This window comes from Euprymna scolopes, chromosome 24 (genome assembly GCF_053919585.1).
Source record: "Euprymna scolopes isolate OS-2025 chromosome 24, ASM5391958v1, whole genome shotgun sequence".
Lineage (NCBI taxonomy): Eukaryota > Metazoa > Mollusca > Cephalopoda > Sepiida > Sepiolidae > Euprymna > Euprymna scolopes.
The window spans coordinates 81,780,522-81,801,506 of record NC_136505.1 but is presented as its reverse complement, the minus strand read 5'-3'; the positions used below and the strand labels follow the sequence as shown (position 1 = coordinate 81,801,506).

At 34.5% G+C, this 20,985-nt stretch overlaps 1 protein-coding gene across 2 annotated transcripts in view; it reads left to right on the top strand.

Moving 5' to 3' along the window:
• Positions 1 to 20,361: 20,361 nt before the first annotated feature.
• LOC145246801 (DNA mismatch repair protein Msh3-like) overlaps positions 20,362 to 20,985 on the top strand; it is an 89,859-nt gene continuing 89,235 nt past the window's right edge. Inside the window, exon 1 of one of the 2 annotated variants that reach the window (XM_080108602.1) lies at positions 20,362 to 20,844. In XM_080108602.1, coding sequence (XP_079964728.1) covers positions 20,641 to 20,844 — 204 coding nt within the window. In that variant the 5' untranslated portion in view covers positions 20,362 to 20,640. The remainder of the gene's footprint in view (positions 20,845 to 20,985) is intronic. The other variant, XM_080108601.1, reaches the window with a different exon arrangement.

Genomic DNA, 20,985 nt, shown 5'->3' with positions numbered 1-20,985 from the left:
GCGGCTGTCGTCAATACCTTTAGTAGGAGCAGCGAAGAGAACAGGCGTCTAACCCCGACGAAGGCTGGTAGCGTAAGAGAGAGTTTTCTTCTGGGACCGGAAGCTGTCTGGTCCCTAGGGGTCAATTTGTATTCGTGCGCTTAATGGTCGACATGCGCAGACGCCGGCTGATAGACGCTAGCACGGAACTTTCCGTCCCTGGCTCGTTATCTAATGCCCCATCTATCAGCCCGGTATTTTTCATTGCCGCTGCAAATGACCCATACCATGAGGTGCTACACTCCTACCCGGAGTTAACCAATTTAAATTTTGTGGTGAGCAAACCCACGCACACCACAAAACATCATATTGAGACCACAGGTGCTCCTGTGTTCTCACGCCCTCGTCGCCTTCCTGTGGATAAACTTAAAGCAGCGAAGGCGGAATTTAATCATATGCTACAGTTGGGAATTATACGCCCCTCGTCCAGTCCTTGGGCTTCCCCTCTGCATATGGTTCCAAAACGAGACGGAGATTGGCGTCCAACTGGGGACTATAGACGACTCAATGCCATGACGGTACCTGATCGTTACCCAATCCCGCATATTCAGGACTTTGCTTCCTCTCTGCATGGCTGTAAGACTTTCTCTAAGCTAGATCTGGTTAAGGCTTACCATCAGATCCCGGTGAATCCGGCCGACATACCCAAGACTGCGGTTACAACCCCATTTGGAGCGTTTGAATTTCTTACTATGCCTTTCGGCCTACGTAACGCTGCCAGTACTTTTCAGCGCTTTATGGATGAAGTAGTGCGTGATTTAGATTTCGTCTATAACTATATAGATGACATTCTCGTGGCTAGTGCCTCACCTGAGGAACACGTCACTCACCTCCGCCTACTTTTTGAACGGTTTCAGCAATACCAAGTGAGGATTAACCCTGGTAAATGTGTTTTCGGTGTTACGTCACTAGTTTTCCTGGGCCACATTATCAGCCCAGACGGTATATCTCCGTTGCCGGAAAAGGTGAAGGCTCTACAAGACCTTCAACCGCCCACTTCACTTCGCCAACTTAGGCACTTCCTTGGTCTGTTGAATTACTACAGACGCTTTATCCCACACTGTGCGGATCTCTTAGCTCCTCTTTCCGACCTGTTACGTAACAGGAAGAAGAAAAACGAGCAGATCTCACTTAATGAGATCCAACTTAAAGCATTTGCGGAAGTGAAAAATAAACTAGCGACGACATCTTTGCTGGCACATCCTGTACCCGATGCCCAGTTTTCACTGGTCGTTGATGCATCGGGCACAGCTGTAGGTGCAGTGCTGCAACAGCAGCACCAACAACAGTTACAACCTCTAGCATACTTTTCGCGACAGCTGAAACCGGCCGAACAACGTTACAGCACGTTTGGCCGCGAACTACTGGCAATGTACCTCGCAGTGAAACACTTCCAACATTCACTCGAGGGCCGACAATTTGTGATCTACACCGATCACCGTCCGCTTACATACGCACTGCGTGCTAAGCCGGACAAATATTCTCCCCGCGAAACACGTCATTTGGACTTTGTTTCGCAGTTTACTAGTGATATCCGACATATCGCGGGTGAGCAGAACGCAGCAGCAGACGCATTGTCTCGCCTGCCCATCAATTCTCTGTCCTCACCATCGGATATCGATTTGCAACAGATGGCCTTAGACCAGCCAAGTCTGGACACGTTGGATCCATCGTCACCTGAATTCGGGACTTGCAAATTCGCATATCTGCCCGTGCCTACTTCTGACACGCAGATCATCTGTGACACCTCAACGGATTCACCTCGACCATTCGTTCCAACGACCCACCGTAGAGTTGTTTTCGACACTCTACACAACCTGGCACACCCCGGACGCAAAGCCACAGTAAAGCTGATTACAGCTAGATTTTTCTGGCCTAACATGAGGCGTGACATCATTGCTTGGTCACGTTCCTGTGTATCCTGCCAAAAGTCAAAGGTGCACGAGCATATCCGCGCACCCCTTGGAACATTCAGCACCCCAGACGCTCGGTTTAGCCATGTTCACATTGACTTGGTTGGACCATGGCCGGTCAGTCAGGGATTCACTTATCTCCTGACCTGCATAGACCGTTTCACACGGTGGCCAGAAGCCATCCCACTTAGTGACATTTCGGCTGAATCTGTAGCGCGAGCCCTTATATCAGGCTGGATATCGCGCTACGGAGTTCCCACTACAATCACCACTGATCGTGGTGCACAATTCGAATCCCACCTATTCCGGGAACTGTCCAAGATCCTCGGGATCACTCGCATTCGGACAACAAGCTATCACCCTGCTTCAAATGGGATGATAGAACGCTTCCATCGCCAATTGAAAGCTGCATTACGCGCTTACCCTGATCAACAGCGATGGAGCGAGTACATACCGGTCATCCTTCTTGGCTGTCGGGCATCAATCAAGGAGGACCTGGGATATTCCGCAGCCGAACTGGTCTATGGAGCACCTCTATCGTTGCCAGGTCAGATGCTGACCCCGATAGAGGATATATCAACTGACACAGCTCTATATGTCAACAGACTACGAGCTTATCTCAGTAAGCTACCGCCGATGCACCCTAGGGAACAGACCATTAAATCTTTGGTTCCGAAGGACATAGCGACATGGACTCACGTATTCCTTAGAAAGGACGCAGTAAAAGCCCCCCTAACTCCACCTTACACTGGCCCTTATCGCGTGCTTTCACGCACTGATAAAACTTTTATCCTAGACATTAGTGGTAAAAAAGAGACAGTATCGGTAGATAGGGTAAAAAGAGCCTTTCTGGACACATTAACACCTGAGCCACACATTCCTCCAACATACACACAGCATAATCATACACCTGAGGTAAATGTTCCACGTGAGAACAATTATGTGACCACTACACGTAGTGGTCGACGGGTACATTGGCCGAAGAGACTTTGCAAAACAGTGTATTTCTGTTGAAAAAGAACATTTTTTCTTCTCTCCTTTTTAGAGCAGAACGTTTTCTGCAAATATTCCAACTTTTCACAGAAAAGTAAGAACATTTTTTTCTGCAAGAAAATAACCTAAAGAGACGGACATTTCTTATTGTATTTTTCTTTCTGCTATTTGTTATGCTACCTTTCTCTCTGTCGGCTTTCAGCCTAAGCAGGGGGTTATGTAGCAGACACAAATGGACCCCTTTTCTTCTCGCGCATTCGCTTCCTCTGAGTGAGTGATGAGGCGCTAGACTGTCCAATCTGAGGACTTGCGCACGAATACAAATTGACCCCTAGGGACCAGACAGCTTCCGGTCCCAGAAGAAAACTCTCTCTTACGCTACCAGCCTTCGTCGGGGTTAGACGCCTGTTCTCTTCGCTGCTCCTACTAAAGGTATTGACGACAGCCGCGCCCGCGGGTTGTAACTACCTCGTAAGGCAGTGGAGACCCGACTCTACTTTCTTCTTCAGTACGCTTTGCAAATAAACCTTTCCCTTGTTAAGTTGAAGAAGTTGTTTGTCATTGTTCATAGAATTGTGTTATTTTATTTTATTAGGGAAATTCCCTAAAAAAGAGAGAGCCTGTTTCCTCCGTTTGACTATAGGTGGCGTTACTGTCTGTCCCCCAGTTACGGAAGCACAAAATGTATATAATGCCACCCGTGAAATAAAAATAAATGTTTTTGTTATATTTTAATTTTAAACATGTTTTTTTGTTTTTTGTTTTTTTTTTGCAAACATATTTAAGTTTTTTTTTTCAAACATGTTTACGTTTTTTTTTGTTTTTTTTTTGTTTTTGCAAACATATTTAAGTTTTATTTTTCCAAACATTTACGTGTTGTTGCTTGTTTATTTTCAAACATTTACGTTTTTTTTTGTTTGTTTTTTTGCAAGCATAAACTAAATATTTTTGAAATATTTTTCTGTTTGAAAAGTTTGCTTATGCACTTATTGTACCGCGTTATTTTTTAATAGTAGTTTCAAGTAAGATTCAGGTTTTACAATATCCTTTTTCAAATATATATATAAATACTCGCGGAAAAGGAAAAATAAGTGCAGAAAAATTAAGAAAAAAAGGGAGGGGTCCATAAAAAAAGATAAAAGAAAAAAAAAACGTTGATTTTTTTTTTTTTTTTTTTTTATCATGAGAGCGTAAAAAATACTCGCGGAAAAACGGTTGTACTCATAAATATGTTTAAAAGAAAAATATAGCAAAAACATTTAGTTTATGCTTGCAAAAAAAAAAACCGTAAAAACAAAAAAAAATCGTAAATGTTTGAAAATAAACAAGCAACAAAACGTAAATGTTTGAAAAAAATAAAACATGTTTGCAAAAACAAAACAAAAAACGTAAACATATTTGAAAAAAAAAATAAAACGTAAATATGTTTGCAAAAAACAAAAAAACAAACAAAAAAAACGTTTAAAATTAAAATATAACAAAACATTTATTTTTTATTTCAAGGCATTATATACATTTTGTGCTTCCGTAACGGGGTGGACAGACAGTAACGCCACACACGTCAAACCGAGGAAACAGGCTCTCTCTTTCTTCACGATTACCTTTATATTTTTATTTTCACAGTTCAAATAATTAGAATTAAAAAAAAAACAAAAAACAATTCAAATAGTATTTTTACCCCCCCCCCCCTTATAAATTCCACGGTAATCTGGAAGAAAGAGAGAGCCTGTTTCCTCCGTTTAACTATAGCTGGCGTTAATGTTTGTCCACCCAGTTATGGAAGCACAAAATGTATATAATGGCACCCTTGAAATAAAAATAAATGTTTTTGTTATATTTTAATTTTAAACATGTTTTTTTTTTTTTTGCAAACATATTTAAGTTTTATTTTATCAAACATTTACGTTTTTTTTGTGTGTGTGTGTTTCTTTGATCAAGCGCATATATATATATATACTCGCGGAAAAGGTAAACTAAGTGCAGAAAAATTAAGAAAAAGGGGGGCCATAAAAAAGATAAAAGAAAAAACGTTGATTTCTTTTTTATTATAAGAGAGTAAAAAATACTCGCGGAAAAACGGTTGTACCCATAAATATGTTTAAAAGAAAAATATAGCAAAAACATTTAGTTTATGCTTGCAAAAAAACAACAAAAAAAAAAAAAAAAACGTAAAAACAAAAAAAAAACGTAAATGTTTGAAAATAAACAAGCGACAAAACGTAAATGTTTGGAAAAATAAAACTTAAATATGTTTGCAAGAAAAAAAAAAAAAAGAAGTAAATATGTTTGCAAAAAAAAAACATATTTAAAATTAAAATAAAACAAAAACATTTATTTTTATTTCAAGGGTGCCATTATATACATTTTGTGCTTCCGTAACTGGGTGGACAGACAGTAACGCCACCTATAGTTAAACGGAGTGTTGGTACGGGTTTAGGTTCTTCCAAGTCCCAAGACTACCGACCAGCTTTAATAATTACTAAACGTACAACAAGTATAAACGACAAGAATTTATTAACAAACATGAAAACATGACAACACTGCAATTCAGAACATTAAGGTAAAAAGATTACTCACTTCAATAGTGGGGTTTACGGGAGGAGTGAGGACTGTATTCTAGAGTTGTACTCTGCCTGTCCAACATTGTCTTTTAGGAGAAGAACTTTTTGCGTCCGTGCCTCATGTGTACGGACTCTCCTCTTCTTTTTTCAAGGGACCTCACTCCTTACCCTACACCGGTAATCCGGTGCTCTTATTTATTCCCCATACAGGAGGAAACAGGCTCTCTCTTTCTTCCAGATTACCAATTCCACAAATAATTAGAATTTTTGGTATACCGAATTTATTTTAATTCAACAGTTCAAATAATTAGAATTAAAAAAAAAAAAAAAAAAAAAACTTCTGTCGTATCATGCGCCCTCGGTTGCATTTTCTTTTCGTTACGACACTGACTTTCATCTATCTCCACAATTATTCCGGGGCCCCTTAATTTTGTTGGGGTTGCTAATAATTTTTTTTATGTGTAGGGCAGTAGGGCACCTCCAACAATAATTTTTGTTCCTTTTTACTTCTGTCATTTATCAAAGACAAATGACGCACATAGCCTATGTGCCACATAGGTCCTTCCTTTCGTAAAATGTTATTTTCTCAAAAGAAAATTTTCGCCTCATTGTAACAACTCCAAAATTTTCTCATGCTTGCCAAATCCATGCTGAAGGGGTTTTAAGGTTAGGGTAATGTTCTGCCTCGACACCGTCTACGTCAGACGGCTTTTTCCCAAACTCAGAACGAAGCGGGACCCTATCCGCACAGGTTAACGTTTTTTTTTTTTTTTTTTTTTCTTATATTAATTACATTTTTTTTTAAACTTTGTTAATTTTTATTTTTTATTTAAAAACTAATAATTCGTAATAGTCTTGATTTGACCGTGTAAAATACTGATGTGACCCTTCTAGAGTTGTCGAACTTTGCCGGGACTTAACTGCAAGGCAAGACTGCCAAAATAAACCTTACACGCGTGTCAGTTTTTCGATTTCTCTTTTTCAATAGTTTTTATATAAAAAAAAAATGTTTTTGTAAAAAAAAAAATTAAATTGTTAGGTGAATATTTGCAAAACAGCCCCATGAATTCTGCAAAAGTACCAGAACAATTCTGTTCGTATCGTTTAAAATTGTTTAAATCATAAAAAGTTCTATTTCTATATGTTTACAATGTAAATAAAAATTATTTCGTTTTTTATTTAAAAAATCTGTTTATATTGTTTTTTTTTGTGTGTTTTCGTTTTTTTTTTGTTGTTTTTTTATTTTCAGCGGTTTTTTATCACTAAAATAGAATTTAAATTCAAAATACTATTTTAAAAAATATTGCGATACAGTGTATCGGCGATATACACTGTATCGCAATATTTTTTAAAATAGTATCGCCGACACCCGTGCATGCGCGACGTCAACGAAGTAAACAAATATAACTAAAATTGAATTAAAATTAATATTATTGCCTTTAAGTGATGCATTTTCAATAAAGAAAAAGATTCATATTAAAATAGGTCAATTTCAAAAGAAATTCAGAATATTGTTTAAAAAAAAAGAAAAAAATTATGCTTATATTGTTTAATTTTGAAAATTGAACGAGAGGGTCACTGTTTCCATGGATACAAACCGGTGAATCCATATTTGTGTCCCTTTCGTTTTTGGTTTGGGTTGTTTTGGCTTCGAGGTTAATCGCCAGCTAAACTCCAATCCTGCCCTTATTTGAAATGTCTTTACTTCATTTAAAATAGAAAAAGCAAAAAAAAAAAAAAAAAAAGAAAAGAAAAGTTTGTAAAATTTATTTTTTAACGGATTTATCGAGATTGTGATTTTGGGCAGATCTTTTGGGGGCCTTCTCATTGGCTGTTTTGGGTCACGTGATGTACCTATTTACTATGCCTCCCCACGGGACAGAGTTAGACACCAGGGTCGTTTTTTAACGTGGAGAAAAGGTACAAAAATAAAAATTGTCTCAGTCGTGAAGGATTTCTCCTCCACCGAAAGAGAACAAGAAATAGAAGTGCATCTGAAGAACAGATGGTATTTATTTGCTCCCCCACCGAGCAAATTAGGCACAAGGCCAATTTTTAATGTGAGGAGTGAAGGGAGGGGGAAGGGAAAGAGGGGACCAGCTCCCGAGAGGTGGGAAATGGGAGCTGGTTAAAGGTCAAGCATGTGGGGTTGCCCCCACATCTGGTCTTTGCTAGTCATAGCTAGTCATAGCTTGCAGTATCTGCCGGAACAGATGGTATTTATTTGCTCCCCCACCGAGCAAATTAGGCACAAGGCCGATTTTTAATGTGAGGAGTGAAGGGAGGGGGAAGGGGAAAAGGGGACCAGTTCCCGATAGGTGGGAAATGGGAGCTGGTTAAAGGTCAGGCATGTGGGGTTGCCCCCACATCTGGTCTTTGCCTGCAGTATCTGCCGGAACAGATGGTATTTATTTGCTCCCCCACCGAGCAAATTAGGCACAAGGCCAATTTTTAATGTGAGGAGTCAAGGGAGGGGGAAGGGAAAAGGGGACCAGCTCCCGAAAGGTGGGAAATGGGAGCTGGTTAAAGGTCAGACATGTGGGGTTGCCCCCACATCTGGTCTTTGCTAGTCATAGCTAGTCATAGCTTGCAGCATCTGCCGGAACAGATGGTATTTATTTGCTCCCCCACTGAGCAAATTAGGCACAAGGCCGTTTTTAATGTGAGGTAAAAACCAGCTCTCCAAAAAGGGGCACTCTGGTTACCAAAAATAATAATTGTCCCAGTATAGAGGGTTTCCCCTCCATTGACTGGTACAAATTATCTTAAGTGCAGTATCTGCCGGAACAGATACTACACTTTGATCTTGTCCCGAAGGCCAAGTGTCAGATTGGGAAATATTTCTTTGCATTCAGCTTTTTTCCAGTCTCTGGATAAACAATTTCATTTTTTTAAAATGTTTCTTCAGCGGACTTGTACAACAACCATCACCTCGTGCGTAATTTGTATACTGATAGGTTTTTTCAACATTTTTTTCACTGGATTATTATTGATTGGACATAAATTAACCAGATTATTTTTTTTTAAATTGCAAAGAAATAAATCCTTATTTCGACATTTGAAAGTTTCTTAATCTTAAACAACAAACGGACTTGTTTATTGTTATATATTTAAGATAAGGAAACTTTTTTCTTAATTTCAAAATTTTAAATATATTGTTCCCATTATGCATACAGTTAATCAATTTGTTGAGGTGGTGCAAATTAGGAATAAATGATTTGAATTGGGAAAGGAAAAATGAATTGCTTTGAGGAAGGAACGAACAACGCGTTTACTTGAATTAAACGAACTAGGATTTATTTCGTGAAGAAACAAGTGAAAGAAAAGGGTACAACACGTGTTTAGTTTGGCGTCCGTCTCTCGCTGTTTACTGGTGAGAAGGAAAGTCTATTGTCGTAGAGAGAGAAAGAGAGCAAGTCAATCCAGTTTGCTGTGCGTCTCTCGCTGTTAACTGGTGAGGAGGAAAGTCTATTGTAGTATAAAGAGAGAATGAGAAAAAGTCAATCCAGGCCATGGAGATAGAAAACGTATAAAGTGTACATACTGTCTGTTAGCTCGTGCCCCATACATAGTAGCAGGGGAAGTGACAAAAGGGCGACGGCTGGTCAGCCGAACTTCTCAGCTTGAGAGCTGGTCTGCAAAGAAAGATGCTCTTGCTTTTATAATTGTTTCCGGTGGTCTTTTGCACATGTGTGGGTTTCCTTTGAAAGGGGAAGTGACGTTGTCCTTGTGTGCGTATGTGTGCGCGTATGTGAGTTAGCGTGTGTGTGTATACACGTGAATGTGAGTGTATGTACGTGAACGTTAATATATCTACTTGTGTGTACATGTGCGCGCATGTTTGTGTGTGCGTATGTATATGACAAAAAATATGGCTTGAGATGTGAACGCGTGTTTTTGTGTGAGACTAGAAAAGGCCCCCACACATCTCTTTACAATTGTTGTTACCATTTTACTTTGTGTCTACTTTCTTAGTTGTTTGGCTAATTTGTACCTTCACCTTTTCAACACTCTGCAGCAGTAAGTGTATCAGAATTTGGATGAAATTTTTCTGCCGGGGATTCCTGAGAAAGTAATCCCGGCATATTACATCTCGCAGGAAATTCTTCCAGTCCACAATTGTGTGGCGTGACCGCAACCCAGATTCACGCTGCAGATTCCTAGTCACCGCCATCTCGAATGCCCATATCGGAATTCTCGTCTGCTGCTCGACGCACGCGCACGCGCGTTGAGTTGAAACTAAGCACGCAGCATTTTGATTGGCTAATGACCATGTTTCGTCAGACAGTAGCAAAACTCGAGCTGTTGACGTCATGCGTCGGACAAAGCCGAGCAAATGCTGAGTTCCGTCTGGTTCGTTAAATGCACAAGTATCCCTAACACGAAACTGTGAATAAAATATAAAAAACTCGTAATTTCTCTTTTAAAAGTGGGTTGTTTATTTCTTTTATGGAATATACTTCCAAAATAAACTATTTAAAAAATAATAAAAATATTATTTTTTATTTTTTAAAAAACAGTGTTTACAAAGTGCTGGCGCGCCTTCAAGCAACCATTTTTTTTACGTAATGAAATCAATTGAATTTTACGAGTTAATTTTTTTTTTCAATTTTTAAACTTTAAAAATCTCTCAAAATTTTTCTATTGGTTAAATTCTTACGATATTTTCAGGGTCAATGTGAAATCTTATGCTCTTTCCAATAAACCAAATATAATATTTTAGACAACGGTTTTTTTAAATTGACCCCCCCCCCCCGCCATTTTGAAATATCTATTAAAATCTTAATAATTAATTTACTCACCAAAGTTTTATATATCACAAATTGAAGATAAAAATCAATAAATAATATATTGTAAATTAAAAAAAAGAAAAAAAGGAGTGTTTTGGAAATTTACCTGTAAAGTCCAAAGTGTAAAACCATTTTTTTTAAAAACCACGTTGATTTTTTTTTTGTTAGTTGGAAGCCTATGTTCTGCTTATATTGTCCAATAAGTGATGGACGCTGACAACAATTTTTTCTATTTCATTCATTGTTTTCTTTTTTTTAGATATTTACAAAAAATTTCACTCGATAAAGAAGAATGAAAATATAATAAATAAAAAATTTATGTATTTCTTTGAGAAAAGAAAAAAAAAATCCTTGACTATTTTTTTTTTAAAGGTAAAAACTTATAAGTAAAATTTGACTATTTTTAAACTATGGGAACACATATTTCTTCAGGCACAAGGCTAGATGACTAATGCGAACGTGTGGTTTTTACTGCCTTCTGTCCATCCGTAGTTCTAAACAAGGACAAGCTGCTACTTCCGGTTTTTCGATAAAGGCGTAAAAATGCTTACGTAATCATGCTTTTTTCAAATAGTCGTTTAAAAAATTCTTTTATTTAAAAAATAAATGGAATTTAAAATATAAATATGGATAAATTCTGAACAATGAAGAATGGAACTAAACATTCAATAGTATTTTTTTATAGGTAAGTGATTTTTTAGAATTTATATCAATTTTTTATAACCGAAGTAAGTAAAATTTCGTTGATTTTCTTCAAATCTTTTTTAAAGAAAACCGATTTAAAAAAACAAATATTGCATGATTTGCTATTAAACCTGTTACTTTTTTTAAAATTTGGTCTTTGCTCTTTTAGTTGAAAAAAATTCGGGTTTGAATTACATTTTTCAAGTAGTTATAAGCTTGTAAAAATAGGAGGTCGAATTATTCAATTTTTTTTCATGCATTCTTAAGATCGGTTTCTGACACTGCTACTGCAGCAGTACTAATTCACATAAAAAGAAAAATGCAATCTTCAATTTTTTAGGTGATTATATATAAACAGCTTGAAAAACTTAGTGGTGAAAAAAAAAAAATAAAAAAATAAAAACAATTTCACATATGAATTAAATAATCACCTATTTCAGACGAGACAATGTTTTAAGGACATGTAACCAATTCTTTATTTATTTATTTATTTATTTATTTATTTTTTTTTAAATTTTGTTTATATTAATGTTCTTGATCAAACTTTAGTATAAAATATGCCGTTGTTAAAAGTCATAAAATACACGTCTCCTTCCAATTACTTGCGGACCAGCAGTCGCCTATCTGTTAGAGATGACGACACAGCCAGAACAAGAACCAAAAGAAGAAATGAAGACAGAGAAGAAAAATATATTGAGATCGGTGATCGAGTGGAAGAGCACATGTTTTCACATAAGGAAGAAGATGTTATTATCATAATCGTCATCTGTGTTAATTACTTGTAAGAAAGTAACAACCCATAGTAATCCGAATGATCCAAATTATTATTGTTATAAACAAGAAACCAATATTACAAAGTTGATTATCTTTCCAGACAAGCCGGAGGTTTTGTAAAAGAGTGAAAACTGTGAGATGAGAACTATATACTTAACCGAAATTTAAAGAAAATATGATTTTCTGAGCCAGCCTTGAAATAGTCATTCGTCCTATAAAAGGCTTTTTGGGGACCCTTAAAGATAAATTAAATGGGGTCGCCAATTTATAGAAAGGGTAACCTATTTACATCCCATAAAGAAATAAAAATAAATTCAGGAAAACACGGAATCACTGAGTTTATTTTCTATAATATAAATATCACAATAAATGTATGTATATATGTATGTATGTTTGCCTAAAATTTTCGACAGAGGCGACGGATTTTCATGAGATTGGAATCATTTTGAAGCTTGACCCTTCGGCCAACAAATATCTATAAATTGGCTAAAAACATTAATTCATTCACTCTCAACTGGGCACTTTTCTACAGGAAGAGGTCGCTTTTTGCGCCGATATTTTCTAAAGTCATCCCCTCTTTTCGATTGACTAGTGTTAATTTAAACCTATGTCACTTCCGGCTTGGCAATGGGTGCAACAGCAAGGACGTTAGGTCTTTTTTCATGTTCTTTTCCTCCTTCTTGGTACGGGTTCGAGCCTGCCTGCCTACTTCCACTTTTTTGTGAAAAAAAAAACTACAATAAGGAGCACTGGATCAGAACAACAACGTTGCCGAGTTGTTAAAAAAATAAATAAAAAATAGGGACTCTGGTGGCATCAGCCAGAAGCGAAACCAAAATCAAATTTTGTAAGCAAAAAAAAACATGTGAACACGCATAACTCAACTTAGTAAGCGAATGCTTTCTCGATGCGCCCAGGAGAACACAGACGTTGTTTTCATGTTACAAATTTATTTTTTTTAAATGGAAGAACATGATGCGCAGTTTGCAAATCGTGCTGAAAGCAAGCTTTCTATCTGACACCCCTTCAAAGAAAGCGATATTTCTACACAAAATAATGTATGATTTTTCCAATTTTTTGTCTGAGAGATCGCTCTTTCTAACAATGCTGCTGTACGATGCAGATAAGAAAAGGTTTTAGTGGACATACAAACACACACAGACGTTTGAGATTTATTTTATTAAATAAATTTATGTAGCAAATAGCGGAAGAACAAGAGTAACAACAAACAGCAGCAAGCGTTTTTAGTATTGTTTGAAAAATTCATTTGATTTCTAAACTGGTTGCTAATTGGCATAAGATTTTAACTTCGATTCTACTTTGGAAACTCAGAAACGATCTCTCAAACAAAACAGATATGGCCTCAAGTCTGCTATGAACTAATACATTTGTATAAACTTTCTCCTAAGAATATTCTCCTGTTATGAATTCATCTCCGTTCTCTAAAAACTGGACATTTATTAATCATATCATGGACTCTCCAATTTTTTTTATCATCCAGATTCATGGACATATTAAAATCTGGATGATAAAAAAAAAATTGGAGAGTCCATGATATGATTAATAAATGTCACTAATCCTTTCTCTGCATTATTACATGTTAACGAAGATGACTAAATGAGTAAAAAAAAAAAAAGTTATTAAATAAAATTGTAAATGTTAAAAATGGGCTTTGTCTTTTTTTTTATATATACATTAACTTGGATGAGTATGTTTCATTTTTTAACATAAAGACTGCAATAATATAGGGTTTTCGTTTATGCAGGACCAGAAAATAAAACGTTATAAATTCATCCTAGATGAGATAAATTGACATAACTATAAATATTTTGAAACTAAATTACATAGAGTGAGTATTTTTAGTTTTGACTTTCGATTAAATATTGTGCGATTTGCATTCATACAACCAGTCCAAAGAAAACATGTCACAAACACCACGGGCTTTATATATTCTGTAATGACATAAACCAGGGTTAAATTACATCGATAAGTAAACTAAAACAGCTACAAGAATCAACTTTGATTGAATTTGAATATCATCAAAAAGATGTTACTGCCAATAGGATCTTCATTAAATATTAAAGAACCTGAACTGGCAGAACTATGAATAAAATACTTTGAAGTACATGCCAGAATAAAGAAATTGCCATATGATAAAATATCCAAGAAAAAAGATAAATCATGGGCCTATTTTTGACCACTGTGGAATGCAAACCAATTGGGAAGATTTCATTAAAGACTGAAATCGAAAAGCTGGCATTTAGCAAAATTAAAGAAATTGTGTTGAAAAATATTCAGCCAGAAAAAAAATTTGTTATGGTCGAACAAACCAAATTCTTGACATTAAAACAAGAATTCGGTGAACTCATGACGCTTGGGAAGAAACGTGAAAATAATAACAACACATAGTAATCTGAATGATCCAAATTATTATTATTATGAACTTTTGAACAATATTACAAAAATTGATCATCTTTCCAGTCAGATCCGAGATTTCTCAAAAAACCGAAAACTAAACTTAACCACACTTATTCAAAGAAAATATGATTTTCTGAACCAGCCTTGAAGTAGTCATTTTATAAAGTAAAAAGAATAAGTTAATACAATTATTTCTTTGAAAAAAAGAAAAAGTCAAATAAAACTCTCAAACTTTCCTAAATTCTTTTTTTATGCAGCTAGTTTGAGAGACAATTTGTGTTCAAGAAGTGTAAGACGATGGAGATGGATGAGAATTCAAATGTGGAGAAAGTTTATTTGGATGATGAAGTTACTGAGTTTGTTTGACAGTTTTGTTTGCTATGTGATAACATTGAAGCGCAGAAAGGTGTTCATGTCAATGTAAAAGTTAGAAGTCGGTAAAATAAATTCAAGAAACTTCTGCCATTACTAACCCGCAGGGAATTACCAATGTTGAATAAAGGAAGAGTCTATCAAACATGCGTTGTCATCATCATCATCATCATCATCATCAGTTTAATGTCTGTTTTACATGCTGGCATCTGTTGGACAACTTTAAGAAATCAACTTCCAAAGTAACCTAGCTCTGGCCAGGTTTTATCTTTCATTTTTATCACTTCCTTCCATGTTTTTCTTGGTCCTTCCCTATAAAGTGAATCTGCTACCTCAACTGTTCTACATTTACCCAACAACTCTCACCCATTCTTTCATCATGCCATCAAAATTTACTCTTCTGTAGACATCTTCCTTTACTGTCCAGATTTCATCTTCCTCTTAAATCAGCAGATCTAATCCTCTCTTTAAGACCCACATTACACATCCATCGCATTATTTTGGGATCATCTCTTTCCATGTAATATATATCCTCAGTACTCTCTGTCCATAATCATCATGTATGTGATTACAAGAATAACTGAGCAGCAAACATGCTACTCAAGTATTCTCTCAATCATTTTCTAACCATAACCTCTGTAATTACTTCTATCTAGTGCTTTCCCTTTATCGTTGTAACAATTCACAATTGTATTAAGTTCTCAGACTTTCAGGATATTCTTCTTTTACGATCAAATTTGTCAAATTTGTGATCATCTCAATGCCGTTATATTTTATTCACATTCTTCGGCATTCCTGCAACAATGTCTGAAAAGCCTTTATTTTAATCGCAGTTTCCCATTTCTTTCTCAACTCTTATAGCTGAATCAGATACTGCTTCAGCAACTTTTAGATATTCACGATTCCATAGGAACTCAGTATTCAATAATTTCTCATAGTGGCATTTTCAAGCATCCCTCTTACATTTGCTTATACTCCATTGTCATTTCAAATGCACTTCTCTCCAACATATCCATATTTGTCCTTGATATCTGTTTAACTATTCTGAATACTTCCTTCTATTAGTCATCACTTCATATGGAAACCTGAGTTTTTCAACCTCTGTCTTGACTTTGTATATTGCTTTCTTCTTTGACTCCAGATACGCTTCTTCAGAAAACCTTTTATCCATTAACTCCATCCCACTTTTCTTGGATGCACTTGTCAACTTCTTCATTTCACAACAAGTTACTCTATGCCTTGTGGGCGTTTCCATCCATAAGTCTGGTCTGTTACATCCAACACTGCTCTTCCACACTTCCTGTAGTTGATCTAGTAGTCAAACGCTCTATCACTTTGATTGATTGGTCTCTAAACTCACGTTTCACATGTTTTTCATTCAACCTCCACACATTTCTGCTGGGGATAAACTTTCTCATGAGTTTTCTTCGATGTGAAATTGTGTTCTGCCATAATTTCTTCTGCACTTATTATATTCACATCATTTAAAAGCTTTTTGTCCTTTTCGAGCAGATAATTACTTGAATCTTTGTGGTATCAGATCCATATGTTACCAGATGGCATTCCCTTTCTTAAAAGAGGTGTTTGTAATCAACATATCAATTGCAAAGCCAAACTTAAATATTCTTTTTCTGTATTCCTGTCACCATATCCATGTCATCCATGCACATCCTCAAAATCACCAGGGTTCTTTCGAACATGTTGCAACGTTATTCAAATTTCCAACTACAGCAAGTATTTTCTTCTCATCAACTTTTCAAGTTATTGCAATAAACTTGACATAAAACTCCTTTTTCACAAAATAAATTGTGGGGCATAAACAGATAAAGCTGTAAACATTTTCTCAACATCATCTTCATCAATACGATTCACTCACTTACACAATTAACTTCAATCATTTTATCTATCCATTTCTCTGCAATAAAAATACTCACACAATCTTTTTAATTCCCAATCCAATGCATCTTATATCTTGAATTCTTTCTTGCAATTTTCTCTCTCCAACGTGTTTCTTGGACACGACAGAGGGCAATACATCTTCTACCAATAAACTCAACAATCTCACCAAACCTTCCATTTTCTTCGTATTGTTTTACTGTGTACGTTTTCAGCATCCCAATTGTTTTTTGTTTTTTTTTCGCATTTGAATTAAAAAATATATCAAAATTTAAATTTAACTTTAAGTATTACGGTATCTGTTGAGTGAACATTTACCTATAAGTATGGCAAACCACTTATAATTCAATGGCTGTAAGTTTTTTTTTTTTTCAAAAATAAACAATTATAAACAGAATGACTCATAGAAATCTACCGATATTCTTTTTCATTTTAATATATTTTCATAGAAATGTTTCTGTTATGTCACAAAAAACTATTTTCTTTACGTCACAAGTGTCACGCTCATACATTAATTCCATAGCTAATATAACATACTCACTCAATGGGTCACGGGTAGTCTAGTAAAATATAAAATTTTTGGCTTTAGTTATGATTGGCATTTCTTTGTTTACAAAGCCATTTGGCAGAAGTGACGTCAGACAAATTTTATATATAGATGACCAAACCACAGCCACTGAGCTCTCTCGGTAGCCATGATCAAACACTGTTTATAATGCAGCTTTTTTTAAAAAGCAAATATAAAAATAAAAGTTTTATTCAAACAGTCTTTATTTGGCCTTTTATAACAAAATTATAATCTTTAAAGAAAAATATGTTTATGCATTATTTTTTAATCAAACATCAGGGTTCTATTTCGATGTTTGATGTGGAAAAAATACCAAGACCTGAGGTTTGATTTAAAAAAAAAAAAAACAGCGCATAAGCATATTTTTGTTATAAAAGTTCAAATAAAGACTGTTTGAATAAAACTTCTGTTTTTATATTTGTTTAAAAAAAAAAAATACTACATTATATAGTGTTGGTCATCCGCACTTTAAAATTTGTTAGACGCCACTTTCGCCTAATGGCTTTGTAAACAAAGAAGGTCCGATCTTAACAAAAGCCAAATTTTCGATTGTCCTATAACAGTTAATGGTATTTTTTTACCTTAGGTCCACCTCCACAATTTTCTTTAAAATGACGACTTCTTAGGGTATTCGACTATGCTGAATACAAAAATCTCATTGAAATTTTGCAGAAATAAATAGTGATCAAGATACAAAAAGCTGTATTATGTGAGAAATTCCATATACGGCAGCCATCTTTTCTTGTTTGTCCGCCCACGCATTGTGGTCGGCTGTCATTGGTTTAAACTTGAATGTGTCAGGTGATTGACTTGGCACGCTTTTGTATCATGCTTTCTTTTTCAGTCTAGACAAAGCTCAGCATCGGGATAAACTCAAAAACCAGCAGCTGCAACTGGAGGGAGCTAAGACAATTCCTTCATGAACACCAAACAGTTAGTGAACGAAGGACCACATCTCTACACGCAGAGACTACTTATACTGCTGAATTTATCCTAATTGAGGATGACATTCAAGAACAGTTCTTCATGTTTATTTACCAAATATTAGATCTTATCTCAATTCATCTTGAGTCCCAAGGGGCTCACATTATGCCTAATTATAGGCGCCATCACTCCTGCCGAGTTTACCATGAACATTCATGGATCCTTCCAAAGGAACAACGAACTAACATTCCGACAACAGGAATTCGAACTAAAGGCTCCATGCGTATGGGGGCAAATCAGGCCACCATTTTGCAAAGGAACATTATCAGAACCAATAAACTTTCATTGCTGTTACATTTGAATAAATTTTGAGTTTGAAAGGCATGGCTTTTGTATTTGTGGATTCTTTTGCCTCTGCAGGCAGGAAATTGAGATGTGAAAAATAAATTTCTCACATTTTCCTTTTTTTGTCAAAACGTAATGATTAGTTTTTATATAATTTGTGACATGATTAGTTTTTATATAATTTGTGCACATGATTAGTTTTTATATAATTTGTGCACATGATTAGTTTTTATATAATTTGTGACATGATTAGTTTTTATATAATTTGTGCACATGATTAGTTTTTATATAATTTGTGCACATGATTAGTTTTTATATAATTTGTGCACATGATTAGTTTTTATATAATTTGTGACATGATTAGTTTTTATATAATTTGTGCACATGATTAGTTTTTATATAATTTGTGACATGATTAGTTTTTATATAATTTGTGCACATGATTAGTTTTTATATAATTTGTGCACATGATTAGTTTTTATATAATTTGTGCACATGATTAGTTTTTATATAATTTGTGCACATGATTAGTTTTTATATAATTTGTGCACATGATTAGTTTTTATATAATTTGTGCACATGATTAGTTTTTATATAATTTGTGACATGATTAGTTTTTATATAATTTGTGCACATGATTAGTTTTTATATAATATGTGCACATGATTAGTTTTTATATAATTTGTGACATGATTAGTTTTTATATAATTTGTGCACATGATTAGTTTTTATATAATTTGTGCACATGATTAGTTTTTATATAATATGTGCACATGATTAGTTTTTATATAATTTGTGCACATGATTAGTTTTTATATAATTTGTGACATGATTAGTTTTTATATAATTTGTGCACATGATTAGTTTTTATATAATTTGTGCACATGATTAGTTTTTATATAATATGTGCACATGATTAGTTTTTATATAATTTGTGCACATGATTAGTTTTTATATAATTTGTGCACATGATTAGTTTTTATATAATTTGTGCACATGATCAGTTTTTATATAATTTGTGCAAATTCTTGATTTAAGACGAGCAGATTTTTTTCCATAATTTGAGCAAATTATTGTTGATAAGTTTTAACGCAATTCTTAGAAACCGTAGTTTGTTAACTCAAAAGAAAGAAGGAGAGATAAAATATATTTTTTTCTGTTTCGTTGAATCAGAATTTCGTTAATGTTAACTTCTGTCGCTAAAACCGAATAAGACTTTGATAAGTTTCGATTGACGATATGTTTGCACTCATAAAAAAGTAAATAAGAAAAAAAAAAAATTGGAATTCTTACATTTGAAAGTTCGTTAGATAATAATTTAATTCGACCTTGAAATTGGGGTCGTAAGTTACTAGTGTATTATAATTGCATTTTTTTTTTCGATTTAAGATCCCACATGAATCATTTACGTGACTAAATTGGAGAAAAAAAAAACAACAAAAAAAAACTTCGGTTCAAATTCTGTAGAAGTAAAAAAAAGTTATCTGTTGGAGAGATAGTACTTATTAAGACTCCCAACAAAACCAGATAATTTTGGAATCTTTGTAAAATAATTAAATTTGCGCCAGAAACAAATCTACATCTCGCAAAACTACTTGTTTCTGTAAATTCTAAAAGAAACAATTTAAACAAATTTATTTTATACTTATGTAGAATAAATATAACAAAAACAACAAAAGAAAACATCAAAAATAATTTAAACAAATTAATTTTTTTTATTTTTCCAATTTTTTTTTTTTAATTTAGACAACTTTTAATGCAACTAAAACGGGGGAAAATAATTTAGACAATTGTCTAAATTTTTTTTTTTGTTGTTGTTTCAGTTGCATTAAAAGTTGTCTAACTTATTTTTCATTTTAAATTAAAAATACGTTTTACTTCAAATGTAACTTAAATTTATTTATTTATTCTACATAAGTAAAAAATAATAAAAAAAATATTAACGATTAAAGTTTTTCATTTTAGAATTTCCGAGCTGTCAATTTGGTCTCATTTCTTTTTCTGGTACGCTCGATCTGACTTTTTGATCACCTGTCGGTCCGCCATATATCCGCCATATTTCATTGTCTTCATATTTACACGAGACATACACATTTTAATCATGATTTTCTCTAGTTCAGATGGGTACAGTAAATAAACTTTTAATTCGAAATGACCCCTAATGTACTAATGTATAACATAAGACACACAGAAGAAACATTTATAATGTGTACACAGCTTTATTTTCTCATATAACATCAATACGCTTTGAAGTGTTCATTCAATCAGAAAACGTTGGGTAGCTCTGCTAGTATCATAGATTGCGAAGTCGGTGTAACTGAAGTAATACGACTAATCTAATAGAGTGATCTCCCCTTAAATTAATGTCAGAGGCCGGCGTTTTGATATTTACTACACGTGTTTTATTTACTGTCAAATTAGTGTTTTGTTTCTTGTCTTGCATGGATCTTAAAGGAAATGATGCGATTAACAAGTCTACACAAGCTATCAAACGGCAAGTTACCATTTCGAAATTCTTTAAGAAAGTCTTCGATGCCGACAAGTCAAAAAATAGCGACAGCACAAAGGTAAAAATGAAATGGAAAACAATATTTCTAAAATTATTTTTGATTTGACAGTTTTTATATATTTATTATATTTTATGCAATACCGAACTTTCTTTTCTAATTACTTCATTTGAATGAAGAGCATCGTTAAGATTTTTTTGA